The sequence below is a fragment of the Amblyomma mixtum genome, chromosome 3 (genome assembly GCF_055824585.1).
Source record: "Amblyomma mixtum isolate Tamu chromosome 3, ASM5582458v1, whole genome shotgun sequence".
In the NCBI taxonomy this organism is placed as follows: domain Eukaryota; kingdom Metazoa; phylum Arthropoda; class Arachnida; order Ixodida; family Ixodidae; genus Amblyomma; species Amblyomma mixtum.
Genome location: NC_143014.1, coordinates 133,337,348 through 133,352,589, shown reverse-complemented (window position 1 = coordinate 133,352,589; position 15,242 = coordinate 133,337,348). Strand labels below are relative to the sequence as shown.

The 15,242-nt window shown below is 46.2% G+C and overlaps 1 protein-coding gene across 1 annotated transcript in view; it reads left to right on the top strand.

Moving 5' to 3' along the window:
- LOC149351984 (frequenin-1-like) overlaps positions 1–14,858 on the top strand; it is a 214,672-nt gene extending 199,814 nt beyond the window's left edge. The window contains exon 8 of the mRNA XM_089581216.1: positions 8,471–14,858. Coding sequence (XP_089437342.1) covers positions 8,471–8,563 — 93 coding nt within the window. The 3' untranslated portion in view covers positions 8,564–14,858. The remainder of the gene's footprint in view (positions 1–8,470) is intronic.
- The last annotated feature ends 384 nt before the right edge of the window (positions 14,859–15,242 follow it).

The window sequence follows — 15,242 nt, the reverse complement described above, 5'->3', positions numbered from 1 at the left end:
AATTTCGAAAATACAGTATTCGATTCGTTCGAATAGTCGAATAAATTGCAATTCAATTCGCTATTCGAAATTTTCGAATATTCGCACACCCCTAGTAGTGCTTCGGATTTTAAGAACATTTCCTTGACTTCTGCGTAATGTAAACCTTGGCGGGCCACTTAATAAGCTCATTTTTTGAGAAACTGGCTTATCCTCCGCTATCTCGTTTGAACGGTACGTAGACTTGTAACTACCGAGCGAAAAAAAAGAAAAATCTTCGACGACGCATGCACGTTTACACCTTTACGTGTTACAACTTTCTCTTTTACATCTTACACTTTTGCAACTTACATCTCTAATGAGATGGCATTAGAGATTCCACCCCCACCAGCACTTCTTCTCGGTCGCCTAGATTCTGCCTGCACGCCCATGTATGCGGAATTGGTCGTTGTATACCTTATACTACCTGCCCCCCCCCCCCCCCCCCCCCCCCCCCCCGTGGCCGGTTGCCCCCAATCTGGTGGGCAGTTTTGGATGCCCCCGCTAGATTACGTGATCTCTCTCGACCACTTATTACCTTAATTGCCACCTGCCACGGTGGGTAGGTTGAGATAACGTCACAAGGTCACATGATCTCCCTTCACCAATCAGCTAGTTTTTTAACAGCGGAGGGCGGATTTTGTTCCTAACGTGAAACCTAAAGCTATCTCAGTAATACCCCCACTGTCACATGGGTACTCTTGCAAAACGCAAACCCGGAGACACCAGAAAAAACGAGCAAGCATCCCTTTATTTCGCCCGTAGTAACGGCTGAGTTTAGCGTGAGCAAGGCTGGCGAGTCTGAATTACGCAGACGTTTTCAGGAAGCAGCTTGTTAGGCAAGTTGCGAAGCACTGATGTAATGCTCCGCTGTTAAAAATTTGGTCATAAAATGTAGCTTGTACGTACAGTACTTCGAGAAGTCGATAACATTGGCAGGCCTATGATCTGGCGTGGCACGAATAAATTGCGGTTGCTTGGCTAGTATACCATGCACATGGTCAGTGACTGACACGAAAGCTTTTTTTGATGGAGTGGGGACAAGCCATTTGAAACACCTTCCCCTTTTATTTGTAGTTAATGTTTTCTTTAGTTCTGCCTCTGGAATTTTTCGCGGAGTGTTTGAGACCCTCATTTACGTTGTTTTTTGAGCTAGCTGGGTTCGCTTGGAGAGGTTGTCGTGCATTACGCCGCCAGAATAAAGCCCCTCTGTCCGCCGGGTGAATTTATTAATGTTAAGTAGAATTTCAGTTGAGGCAAAAAAACAAAACAAAGCGACATCAAAAGATGCCTCTTTACTCAGTAATTGGTTGTTGCAAGATGGAACCCACTATAAGGACTGTCTCGGGCGAATCTGGCGCGCAACTCATTAACGGAGTGCCAGTAAAGCAACGGCGGCTGTTTCTGCCAGCCATACGCTGTTCTCCTGGGCCCGCATTTTCCTTCCCGTCGGCTGAAGGACACTTGCACGCTTTCTTGTTATCGCATAATTGCGTGGAGCCATAGCAGTGAACGCATGCGTCGAGTGCGTCAAATTAAGTGCGGTGTCGCCATCTAGGAAGTGAGCCCAGGACCGCCACGCGGTGCCACGCTCCAAGGAAACGCACCATGGAGAGTTCGTATCGAGTCGTTTTTGCTACGCAAGTCCTCTGAACCCCTCAGCGAATCCTTTGCTGCATCGCCAAGCAGGTAATCATGCAGACAACGTTTAACCACGTCAGAACTAAGCAGTTTATAAAGAAGTAACTGACGTAAAGACGGAAATGTAGCTGTCCTTTGATGCCCCTGTAACAGCGTATGTTCTCATACGTCGTTTCAAACAAGTGAAACTTCTGTTATAGTCCTTGTAAAGAACAAGTTTCTGACTCACGGAAAAAAAGTAACTGGTCGTCTTACTATCGCTGCTTTTTTTGGCCTTGAACGATAGCTGGCGGTAACGGTAGGCTCTAGCGGTAGGTGCTAGTGGTGTACGAACACACTAAGCTAAAGCTCTGTGATATGCGGGCTTGTGTTCGTATCGCTTTTTGTGCAGCCTTTGTGTTATACCTACGGAGAACCCCACCTTGGGACGCAGAAAAAATCACTTATAAAGTGTAATAGAAATACTTACGCGTTGTGTCTACGTTGTTGTAACTATCAAGGTTGAAGTAAATTTCCCAGAGCAGCATCTCTTTTCACCCTCTTTCTTGGAGTCTTCAGTTCCACAGCAACTAAAGATAAGTGTTCAGGATGGCGGGAGCTATTATACCGTTTTCGAGCAGCGTCTTATAGCCTGCTTTTGGAGTGTGCGTTAGATAGCTGCACATTTCAATATGGAAAAGAAATGTAACCGACTAAATCCAGGTATAAGTCTGCGTAAGTCGTATTGAGGAACAGAGGGCATATTAATCGTGCCCGTCTATAGGATTCGTACCGTTTACGTATGCCAGTCTGTCGATAAATGCTACACCTTTTATTAGTAATAGTACCATTGAAAGTCCAGTTAATATGCCGAGGCGTGTCGTAATTTGCTACAGTGCACGCACTAATGATGAAAAAAGCTACGCAAACAGTTGACGAATGGAAGCTTTCCGGGCAGAACTGAATGGGGCGTACAACGGAGTAAACCAAAAGGAAACACAAAATAAGCATGGATTGAAACTCATGGTCAAATAAGACGGAGAAAGAAAACGATTGCACGAAAATTCTACGGGCAACCATATTAAAATTTCCTTCCTTCCTTCCTTCCTTCCTTCCTTCCTTCCTTCCTTCCTTCCTTCCGTCCTTCCTTTCTTCCTTCCTTCCTTTCTTCCTTCCTTTCTTCCTTCCTTTCTTCCTTTCTTCCTTCCTTCCTTCCTTCATTCCTTCCTTCCTTTCTTCCTTCCTTTCTTCCTTACTTCCTTCCTTCCTCATTTCTTCCTTCCTCATTTCTTCCTTCCTTCCTTTCTTCCTTCCATCCTTCCTTCCTTTCTTCCTTCCTTCCTCATTTCTTCCTTCCTTCCTTCCTTCCTTCTTTTCTTCCTTCCTTCCTCATTTCTTCCTTTCTTCCTTCCTTCCTTTCTTCCTTCCTTCCTTCCTTTCTTCCTTCCTTCCTCATTTCTTCCTATCTTCCTTCCTTCTTCATTTCTTCCTTTCTTCTTTCCTTGCTTCCTTCCTCATTTCTTCCTTCCATCCTTCCTTCCTTCCTTCCTTCCTCATTTCTTCTTTTCTTGCTTCCTTCCTCATTTCTTCCTTCCTTCCTTCCTTCCTTCCTAATTTCTTCCTTTCTTCCTTCCTTCCTTCCTTTCTTCCTTTCTTCTTTCCTTTCTTTTTTCCTTCCTTCCTTTCTTCATTCCTTCCTTTCTTCCTTCCTTCCTTCCTTCCTTCCTTTCTTTCTTTCTTTCTTTCTTCCTTCCTTCCATCCTTCCTTCCTTCCTTCCTCATTTCTTCCTTTCTTCCTTCCTTCCTTCCTTTCTTCCTTCCTCATTTCTTCCTTTTTCCTTCCTTACTTCCTTTCTTCCTTCCTTCCTTTCTTCCTTCCTTACTTTCTTTCTTCCTTCCTTCCTTCCTTTCTTTCTTTCTTCCTTTCTTCCTTCCTTCCTTTCTTCCTTTCTTCCTCATTTCTTCCTATCTTCCTTCCTTCTTCATTTCTTTCTTTCTTCTTTCCTTCCTTCCTTCCTCATTTCTTCCTTCCATCCTTCCTTCCTTCCTTCCTTCCTCATTTCTTCTTTTCTTCCTTCCTTCCTTCCTTCCTCATTTCTTCCTTCCTTCCTTCCTTCCTTCCTTTCTTCCTTCCTTCCTTTCTTCCTAATTTCTTCCTTTCTTCCTTTCTTCCTTTCTTCCTTTCTTCTTTCCTTTCTTTTTTCCTTCCTTCCTTTCTTCCTTCCTTTCTTCATTCCTTCCTTCCTTCCTTCCTTTCTTCCTTCCTTCCTTCCTTTCTTCCTTCCTTACTTTCTTTCTTCCTTCCTTCCTTCCTTCCTTCCTTTCTTTCTTTCTTTCTTCCTTCCTTCCTTTCTTCCTTTCCTCCTTTCTTCCTTCCTTTCTTCCTTCCTTCCTTCCTTTCTTCCTTCCTTCCTTCCTTCCTCATTTCTTCCTATCTTCCTTCCTTCTTCATTTCTTCCTTTCTTCTTTCCTTCCTTCCTTCCTCATTTCTTCCTTCCATCCTTCCTTCCTTCCTTCCTCATTTCTTCTTTTCTTCCTTCCTTCCTTCCTTCCTCATTTCTTCCTTCCTTCCTTCCTTCCTTTCTTCCTTCCTTCCTTCCTTCCTTCCTAATTTCTTCCTTTCTTCCTTCCTTTCTTCCTTTCTTCTTTCCTTTCTTTTTTCCTTCCTTCCTTTCTTCCTTCCTTTCTTCATTCCTTCCTTCCTTCCTTTCTTTCTTTCTTCCTTCCTTCCATCCTTCCTTCCTTCCTTCCTCATTTCTTCCTTTCTTCCTTCCTTTCTTCCTTCCTCATTTCTTCCTTTTTCCTTCCTTCCTCATTTCTTCCTTCCTTCCTTCCTCATTTCTTCCTTTTTCCTTCCTTCCTTCCTTTCTTCCTTCCTTCCTTCCTTTCTTCCTTCCTTTCTTCCTTCCTTACTTTCTTTCTTCCTTCCTTCCTTCCTTCCTTCCTTCCTTCCTTTCTTTCTTTCTTCCTTTCTTCCTTCCTTCCTTCCTCATTTCTTTCTTTATAAGTGCTTGTGTGGTTTGCGTCGTCGGAGATTGTCGTTAGGAGACGCGAACTATACAGCCGTGTGTGTCCGTACTTATAGGACTCACTCGCAACCTATAAAAGCGCGCTATGGGGTACCTTTAGAAATATGTGAAGCCCTCGACAACAACCCCTGTAAATTAGCCGCGCGACAAACGCGTCTGACGAAGACCTGACCCGGGTAGAGGAAAAAGATAGGCATGAAGAAAAAAAAAGAAATTAATATGCACCCACGAAGCTGCACGAAATGAAGCGAGGTCGCTCGCCGTACACAAGGCGGGGCGCTTGCACCATTGTCTCCTAGGTGAAGAGGACATTGGCGACTTTTGCGGAGTCGTATGTGCCTCGTAGCGAGAACGCGCTGTGGAATACGCCGCACTGCGTATCTGAATATCACTACACCTCGGTGGGCAGCGAGACAAGCACGACGTACGTGCTTTGTCTGAGGTCACCATTCAGCACGCGTTAGAAAGCACGTAAAAAAAAACAGTCCCAGGAGCGGCCAATCACAGCAGCGCAGGCATCCACTATCGGCATGAGATGGCCGTTCCGATTGCAGGCCCTCTTTGGATCAGCTCCCGTAGTCGCTGCACGCAATTAGCAGCCGCGCAGCTGACTTGAGCCGGGGCGTTCATTACATTAGGGCATAAACGGCACTCAGACGCAAGGGCGGATACCTGGTTCGCCGGTGCGTGAGTGGTGCCACATTTTGCTTATTGCTCTCGCAGGCAACATTCACCCCCTCCCTCCTTGCCCCCGTCTCCGCTGTGTAATGTATGCGGCCGGTGGAAACAACGTGGCGTCACCGTCGTACACAAAGGAAGAACAAATAAAGGCGGCACGTGCTTTGCCCGCGTCCATTACGCTCCTCCGGCACGGATCGAAAGAGGGCGTGTCCTGTCTGACGTGCACTGCAAATCCGATTACGACTGCACACCGAACGTCCGCGAAAGACGAGGTCCAAGGCGATATAGTGGAGTGCGCTATTTACCTGGAAAATGAAGTTTTTACTTACCGCTGCTGCTGTGCTCTCTCTCTCTCTCTTTATTTTTGTCTTCGCGCGCTAGCGCGAAAACAACGGGGCGAAGCGTTTGATCGGAGCGGGCACCCGTTTCTTGCCGCAGGCTTCACCGCAGCGCGCGCGAATGCGGCACAGTGCGAACCAACGAGCGAGCGCTGGAGCATCGAGAAAGCATGTCAGGCGCAGGTGTACCCGAATGCAGCAAAACAAACAAACAAACAAACAAACAAACAAACGAATAAATAAATAAATAAATAAAACAGGAAAGAAGGAGCATTGTAGTGAGCGGAGCGCGGGGCGTCATTTTCCTTGTTTCTGCCTCCGAATCAGTTCCAGCGCCCGCGGTGTGCGTTCGGTGGTTTCGCAGAGGAATGTGCCTCGTCGCGGGGACGACGAAATAACTGATGAAAGTTTTGAGCCGCGCTACCTTCACAACTGAGAAGGTGGAAAGGTTTTTTTTTTTTGGTGATTAATGCGGTAACGTTAATCCGCTAAATGTTTCGCAGAGCGCACATGAACAGAATTATGTGATACTGGCTGAAGTAGCTTCTACTGCTATTTTTTTTTACTCTAAAAACGCTCCTATGGCCTGCGCAGATGGGATGAACAAGCCGTGTATCTAGGATTTAATGTGGAGTGTGCTACTCCGCAGCGCAGATACTGCGAGATGATTCGCATAACTAATAACCATAAGGAAGTTAGTTATTAATACGTCAATTTTCTCAAGTGATTGTATTACATACTAAGTGTCAGAAAAATAGGCCCTTCCATGACAGTACTTTCCCTCTTGTTCTATTGGTTCCGAGTTGGTTCTGATGTGATTAGATGTTAGCAAAGAATGCTACAACGTATTAAAGCGAATGAATGCATTTCTGAGAGGTAGGCAACTGCAACTTACCAAGTGTCGCCCTCTGATACTGAATGTCCAGTTATGAAAACGCCTCCTTAATAACTCCTCCGCTGCCTGATCATATGACCCGAGGACGGTGAATCAAAGCCCCTTCCTGCCCCTCTGTCCTGCCCTTCCCCGCTCACCAGCTTTGCTGCCTAGCCCAGCCAAGGCTGGTGGCTTAGGGCGCCGCCGGACTGTGCCTCATCCCGGAGACTATGAGAAGCACCGCAAGTTGCCGCAGCCCTGATGAGTTAACCACTATACAGTAACTCTAAACTTAACGTAAACAGCGCGCCACATCGCGGATGACCGATGAACGAGGCGACCGCACTATTCGCAATGGAAAGCGTATGATCTGACAGGCACTGGCAACAGAGGAGGCACTGTTTAGGATAGCCTAGCTTTATTGCATTCCTTAGTGCAGTGGTCAGCTTAGCGTGTTGTGAAAAAATGAAAGTCGAGAAAAAGCTGCTGCCGCTCTTTTTTTTTGGGGGGGGGGGGGAGGGGGGGGGGGTTGGGGAGGGCCATGTAAAGACCATACCAAAATGGTACCCAGAGGACAAAGTCAATCCCAACTGCGTTTCAACTCGAATGTTGAAAGGTAAACGCTATCAACGCACCGCTAGCATCTCACGATGGTCGTGAGAAGATTAAGTTTCTGAGTAACGGCAGTCTCTCGCTGCTGCGCCCTGTGGAAGTTTAAAAAGATTAGTAAATCCTTTTACTAATTTGCAATAAGCTGCAAATGTTTATATTGTGGCTTTCTGGTGTGCGTTCGTCACAGGTGAATGAGAGTCGACGATGGACGCGAAAATACCCGAAAAAAAGTCTGTTCTCGCTGCAGTTTGTGTGCTACTTTAATCACCGTCAAGTGCATAAGCTGAGTAAGCGGTAGGTTACAAAGCGCTTACACATTGGAAGCCACCCCGTATCGGTACATATGCCAGGTCGGCAGTGTGACAGCTAGGTTTTGCAAGCTACGATATTTGCCGCTGGACCACGTTCTGGTGTGCTTACTCCGACTGTGGCACTTCACAGCTCTGAAGAGGGAGGGCTGTTAGTAAAACAGTCAAAAAACACGGATACAGAAAGAACAGAGAAAATGCTCTGTTTCTTGCCTGTTCTCTCCGAGTCTGTGATTTCGTGCCAGCTTATCAAGGTACGGCATGAGCCAACTAGCCCAAGGCCATGCCTTTTTAAACAGCGAGGACGAAAGTTTTTAATCACCCTACAGAGGTATCGAGCTCTGGAGTCGAATTCCAGGAACAATGCCACCACGCAGTGGACACCTACGTGGATGGAAATTTCGTGTTTGAGGTGCGTACGTCCGTTCACTTTAACTGGAAAACACCGTTTGCATTCAGCCTGAGGTTATCTCTCACCTGCTGACGCCGAGCTCTACTTAGCAGCTTTGTTGAACGAGAATGATCTTAACGACACCTGTGTATCTATCGACTCAGAAGTAAGGGCTGTCGATAGCTAGGAGGCTCGACGCACACGTCATCGCTTGCAGACGTGCAAACCGTAGGGCTTTGCTACCGGAAAACAATGTAAAAGCACGCCACAAAATTATACTGCAATCAAAAAGTTTCGTTCATTGACTGCATACACCAAAGAGGAGGTGGCGAGGAGGAAGCCATTAGCCGTCCTCCACTGCGGGCGTGAGCCCGAAGACACCCTGCAACCAACCAGAATTCACGGAGAGGAAGCAGTGCGCCAGTTTTGGTAGCGCGATGCCCACAGCTCAATCCTCTGTCAAGTTTTTGATAAAAAATGCGAGAGTTCCGTATACGAACGGCTGAGAAGTACTCCTAAAAAATTTTGATAATCGTTCATAGTCTCTGCTCTCCTGTCAATAACGCTCCTATTCTCTTTTCTTTTTTTTGCCTGCGCAGAACCAAGACAACAAGCTGTCTTTAGAAGAGTTCAAAGAAGGCTCAAAACACGACCCGAAGATCGTCCAAGCTCTGTCCCTCTACGCACCGTAGTAGGCACCCCCTGGTCCACGCCTTTCACCCCACCCGTACGGTCGGAGAGCCTCGTCAACGACCGAAGCTCCGCGGTGGGCGCTTGCAGCCAGCCCGGCGCTGCCGTTGGACAAGAACGATCCACCGGGGCCGGAACGGGAGCCCTTCCTCCCCGTTCTCTGCGCACACGCGCATTCCACGACCCATCGCCGCGCCCCCACCTTCCTCTCACACGCCAATCACACTCGCAAGCCACTGTGATGCTCTCCCCCACTCGCGTCTCCAACGGGCGCATCGGCGTCCTTTGGAAACTTTTCTTATCAGCCGTCGCTTATCGATCATACGGACGTGTCTCGAGAGACGACGTAGCAGGCAATTCCGGTGCATGTGCGAAAGATGCGACAAGCGCTTGGCTTCTCTATGTAATTTTTCATTCAGCTATCTTCAACACTGCGTCCAAAAAGAGCAGATTTTCATCGGGGTACCTAAATTTTCTCTTTACGGACAAAGCAGCAATACGGGAACGCGCGCAGTTCCCTCTTGTGTGCTTGAAATAAGCCGCGTGTCTCTGTCACCCAGATAAATTCAACGGCAGTTACGGGGGCCCGCATATTGTGTACATGCCGAGCGAGGTTTCAGAGGTCTTGTAGAACGCACGTTGAAAAGAAGTTCTTACAATTTCATATATAGATACATATATATGTAATTTGATGATATGCAGTGAATGCTGCGACTCAAGTACGAATACACCTATAACTTGTATCATTCTAGATTCGCCTGCATCTAGTTTTCATTCCTTGTCAAGCTCGTAAGAAAGGCGTCCTGAGCGAGGTATGAAATCTGCACATCTTCCCCCCATTGCTTTTCGAGTGCTCAGGCTGTCTGTCAAGTTTTAAATTGCTCGTGCCAGCGACTGATTCCTTTCTTTGCAAATGAGATCGAGCGCGGGATCAATATTGAACCTGCGATGCATCTTGCAGAAAAGAAAAAAAAACACGGAAGTTGAAGCTGAGAATCGTATATTTTTTCATTTCTTCAGAAAATTCTTCTCTTCCGGGGGTGCTTCACACTAAGGCCGTCACTTAAATGCCAATGCAGGCTTGTCATATCATTCTGAACACTTTGAAAGAAAACTAATCCATGTTCTTGCGGTCATTTGTTCCTTTGTTTTATTAGAATGGACGAAATGCGGAAAACTAACGCAGGATAGCAGAAAGAAGGAGCTGCATTCTCAAATTCTGATTTCATATCGCGTTTTCAGGCCATTTGGCGGCTCGTTTTATTCCGTCGTAATCTTGGTCGTATCCAAGAACCGGCTAGCAGTGCTCTCATTTTTTAACAGCGCTTCATAATTGCCGTTTTCGCAAGCCATCGAACTTATCTGGCTCAAAAGCTGATAATCTGTGTCAAACTCAAAGCATCACAACTACGCGATACAAGCCGGATTCAGAGCTCAGTTTCTTTTTTCGTGAGTTCATAATTAGGTAGTCATGGTCAGGCTTGCCTCTCGTCATCAAGTTGCAATCGCACCACGTTCGGACGCGAAAATTGGGATTTATTGCTGGCAACATCTAGACTTTTAATTCATAAAAGACTAGGTACTACACGCGTGGTGTACTAACTCTACTCTTGAATTAAGCGTTGGAGTTCAGAGCTCGACTTAAATGTCGATTACATTTCCACATGAGATCCCGAAGGTGTTTCATGTTGGCGAGGTCAGGTCAACACATACAGCAAATCGAATAAAATACATCTTCACTTTTCCAAGTCCAGCTCTTGCTCACAGGCGTGATTTTCCGAAAAAAAAAAAGAGGTTTCATAACAATGCCACCATGTGGCCTAAACTTTTAAAACTCGCTAAAACTTAATGGTACTTAATGAAAGTGCTCTCAGTGTCTGCGTGCTTCTGTTGCTGCGTCTCGCATATTCGCACTTAATGCTTGTAATTATTTCTTATTGGCTTAAACAAAGAAAGTAAGGCAAAAAAACTTGACTCGAACGCAGCATGTTACGCAAGTACTGAAAGAGTACATCGCAAAATTATGCGTTCTCTAGATTTGCGCCCATTTATTTATTATTGTGTCTTATTTCCTGGCACAAGCCACACTGTAAAAGGGCCGCTACTTTCATCTCGGGACAAGTAACTTTGCCTTTCGAAAGTGGAACCACGTCTGTCAGTCGAGAATTGCTCAGCCAAGAAGGCAGTGCTGTCAAAAAATAAATAATAAAGCGGTGAAGAAGCGCATGAAACCTAAACGTTTTGCACACCCCGCGTAGCCGTCTGGCAGTGGCGGTGCGACAATGGCCAGCGCACTGCGGCCCGATCCTTGACTCGCGCCGAATAGAGCACGCCCAGCGGCGCTGCGGGCGTCCTCGCAGGCAGCCAGTTTCCTCTCGAGATCCAGGCTACTTCTCAGCCGGCTGCTTCTTCGTATCTTCATTTTCATGATTCCTTTTCCGCGCAGAGCTGCAGCCACGGCGTCCAGCGCCCCATCCGCGATTTGTTTGCTTGTGCCGCGGGGTCCATTATTTTCTCGCGCTGACCTCAAGGGAAACACCCCAGGAGGATTCTTCTGCGCACTAGCGCCGCCCGAAAACTACACTCCGCAAGTTTTATTCCGCCCCACGAGACGTAGAGACGAAACAAAAACACGAATCGAATCGTCCTCCTTCTTTTCCCTCGATTACTGTTGGACTTGAACTATGGCGCATCTTAAGTTCTTGTTTCTGCCTTTGTTCCCCTCCACTCTTTGTTGTAAGCTTGATTGTCTAAAACAAGCCACCCAGTTAGTTAGGAGCAGAGTACGGAGAAGTCTGACACTAAGTCGCCGACTTTCCTTTGCCTTTGCTTTCCTTTGCTTTCTCTTTGCTATTCCGTTTCGCGCTACGTATACGAACCAAACGAAAAGTAACAGGATGGGGAGAGGGAAGAGGTAAGCCTGACTTCTATTTGTTGAGTCTCACTGGCGAGACAAGCAGTTGTATATATATAAAAAAAAGCTTTTGCGCCAGAATGTTCTGTCTGCTTAGGAGCCGCGAAAAATGATGGCGTTTTTATTGTTGTTGTTGCAAGAATGCTCAGAACTGAAGAACGACTTCATTAGGCACTTCAGGAGCCATTGCCGTTCTCAGTGCCTTTAGATTTCGTGCGATTACCAACTCCTTCTGTATCGTTACAATCGTTGCACAGGTCTTGAACAAAGGGTTGATTATGTGAAAGCCGGCGCTGTTTTGAAAGTGGCTGTATTTGGTTCTATTTACAGCGCTGCGTAAAAGCTTAGTCCCTGTCACATTTCTTGATCGCCCGTTTCGTGATAAAGACGTGGGAAAAATTCATTCCTGCATTCCCGTCGTGGAACCGCCGTGCAGCACAAGCTAGTGGGTGAATGTCGCAACCCCGGTGATTAGCTATAGAATGAAGAGACAACGACAGCGAAAGCGGTTAAACTGCGAACCTTAGCTCAAGGACTTCGCAGCTTCAGTGACAGACTGTGATAAGCGTGAGAAGCCACGCTTAGCTGCGTGCAGTTTTAGCACTTCGTATGAGTGGTACCCCGGAATCAGAAACACCATCCTCAGTAGCTTTATTTCTTGAATTTAGAGTAATTACCTTATTCAAAAATATAAACTTCAAATTATAGTTTACTGCATAGTATACACATAATCATTTTAATTGTTAGACTAGTAAAACTGACAGCAAGGGAATCATACGAATAAGACTGCTCATGTATGTGGGGATAGATGTACAAAGAACAGCCACTAGCGAATGGCGTAAGATTACTGATATCAAACTGACTGACTTTTTTTTTTTTGATGATCATCTGTCATTAATCCGGAAAGTCTAAATTGTCAGTTTGGAGCTTTTGTCTTTGTTTTATTTCTCCCCCTCTTGTGTGCCTTGCTCTGGTGTCTCTTTTAAGCTGCTTGAATATGTAATGACCTGCACAGATAAGGTGATAAGGTTCGTTATTATTCGATGCTGGAATTTTTGTTTCGTAACTTTTGTTCTTTGCGCGAACGGGATCAGTTCGTGCTTGTATATACACCCCTAAACGCAGATAAAAGAGGAGTCACGCAAGCAGCGTAAACGATAAGAGGCACCGTACCTGTTCCGGACGTGCTGTTTTTAGGGCAGAATCAGGTTATTCGGCTATGAGATAAGCAAAACGAACACCTAGCAGACATGAAAACAAAGTAATGAGTGTTCGGTGAACAGCTGGATCAAACCGCAGGTTATCCAAGGTATGCTTTCTTTCTGCGAACTTTCGAAGTTCTGGCGGCTTTGAGCAGACGCGAGAGTAAACTGCAGGGTGGCAACAGTATGACTTACAAACAGGGTTTCAAGGCACTTCGCCGGCTGCAGCGACTGGTTTGCGTCCGCTCAGTGTTTATCGCTTGCAACAATAGCCACAAAGTGCAGCCTCGCAGTGATAATCGACGTGAACATATTCTTCAACACATTTTCCACATTTATGTGCTTTCTTTACGCACACTTTTACATGGTACGCAAACACTTCTCTTGTGTGCCACTTTATTATAGTATGGAAATATAGCCCTAGATACTACTCCGTTCGCTCGGAAAACTTATCTCCTATCCTTGGAATCGCTCTCAAATAATGGCACCACACAAGACGTATCTACGCATGAATATGATATAGTCCACAGTAGCTAGAAGAGCCGATCAAGTGCTTAAAGGTAAATACGACAAGAAATTACATGAACGAAGCCGCCTTGTTCCGAACTGTACTCACATTGAGCGCGACCTATTTTCGTGGCATCCCTGTCTCATCGCGGTGCGGTTTATTTTATTTTTTTCCTGTATGGGAAGTGATGTACTCACAATATCATCGCATTAGAAAGAGCTTGCCCTCTTATTCCCAGAAATCAGTGGTTTCACAGCTGCTTTTCTATGCTGAAACCGTAAACATTTCATCGCTAGTTTGCAGCCTTCGTGAAAAAATGTTTCAGACATGGATAGGCTTGCGTTCACAGAAAAGGAGCGCGACCCTAAGGTTGTGGACCAACATTAACCGTTTTGCTCCCCTTTCTTGTACGACTGACGCACGAAGCGTGCACAGGTATATCTACGATCCGGCGACTAAATGCAGTCCGAGATAGATACCAGCATCCTTGCTCCGTCATCTCACATGTGGTAAAAAAAAAGGAAACAAAAAAAAAACGAGCCTTAGAGAACTCGCAGCACCAGGATTTTTTCTTCAGCCTGCTTCAAGCTTGCAAAATCATGAAAAAGAAAATACAAAATAGTGAACGAAACCTAAACTTCCGTATTACGCGTTACTCCGCTTCACGTGGCTTCGCATTAAAGTATTCGTGTAGTCTTATCTCGCACCGCATTCCACGTTTTCCCGTCCTGTCTCCTCTGCCAGTGTCTCTTTTCTGACGACGCGTGGTATGCGCGCACACAAAATATTCAAAGGTGCACGAACAGTCTCGTCCTCTACACAGCTCACACCCCTTCCCCTTCAGGCCCGCGTCGTTGTTTAAGGAAAGAGGGAGAAAAAAAAAACGCATCGTCATCTGCTTCAGCCGCGCTCACAGCGTCCGAGAGCACTTCCTTCGCGCGAAGCGACCCGGCATGCCCTGAAAAAGCGGCGCTCGTTGCCGCCACGGGTCGCGCCGCCATTATCTCAACACCGCGTCGTGAAACGCTGCTGCCAAACCGTGCCGAAATCCTGCCCAGCCCTGTCGCCCTGAAGGTTTCCTTTCGGAAACGTGGCAACTGTGCTAACGCGGCAAATGATTCTCTGTAGCACGCAAAAAACGCTGCCAAAAGAGAGCCAAAAGTTCGGCTTTTAAAATGGTTGGGCTTGAACAGCGAAACGAGAAGAACGCGAAAAACTGCGCTCAATCAGCGAAAGCGATCTCTCGCTTCAAGAGTGCATCTCACTCGCTCTCTCTTTTGTTAGTTTTTTTTTCTTCAGAATTACCTTCGCCTTCCAAAACCGCAGCCCACTTTGGGCCCACTGTCCGAACGCCCTGCACTCAACTCACACTAAACAGATAGCCGCTGGCGTTACGGGCCAGTATAGGAGAGGGTTGATTCCTCTTGTTTTTCATGTCAGACTAACGAAGGAGTCACAAATCGTCTTCTCTTCTGATTACCCACGAGTTCGATGCGGTAAATTGATCTCTGCGTTATCATTCACAACTCTTTCGACATTTGAAACAAGCTGCGAACAAACGTCGCAGCAACGTATCAACTCAAATCAACCCTACTCACATCTCACATATGCTGTTGTAACGCACTATTTTCTCTCCATCTTGATCCCATTATTTCGTTATCAATACTCTCTCTCTCAAAGGAAAGCTGCAGCTGTCGTGGCAGTGGGGTGTCGCAGGACAGGAAGTGATCGCTTAAAACTCGACCGTTTATTCCTGTCGCACTTTTATTGGCTATTGTCACACTGTTTAACGACTACAAACGCAGGCGGACAAGCGCGCTCTTCCAATTAGTTGAGAATTGTCGATTAGGCGATCGGCGTTTTTGAGTCATGATTAAAAAATTATCACTTCTTAGTAATCGACTTCACAAGATTTGCTTCGTGAAAACACGCGGAATTCGTGCAAGTGGTACGAGTTGTTATTCTTCTCTTCCACATTTACGATCCGATGAAAACTTGGCATTTTCTATCAACCGATTAGATCCAATGTGCTGCTTTGGTTTCCTCTCAAAACTTAA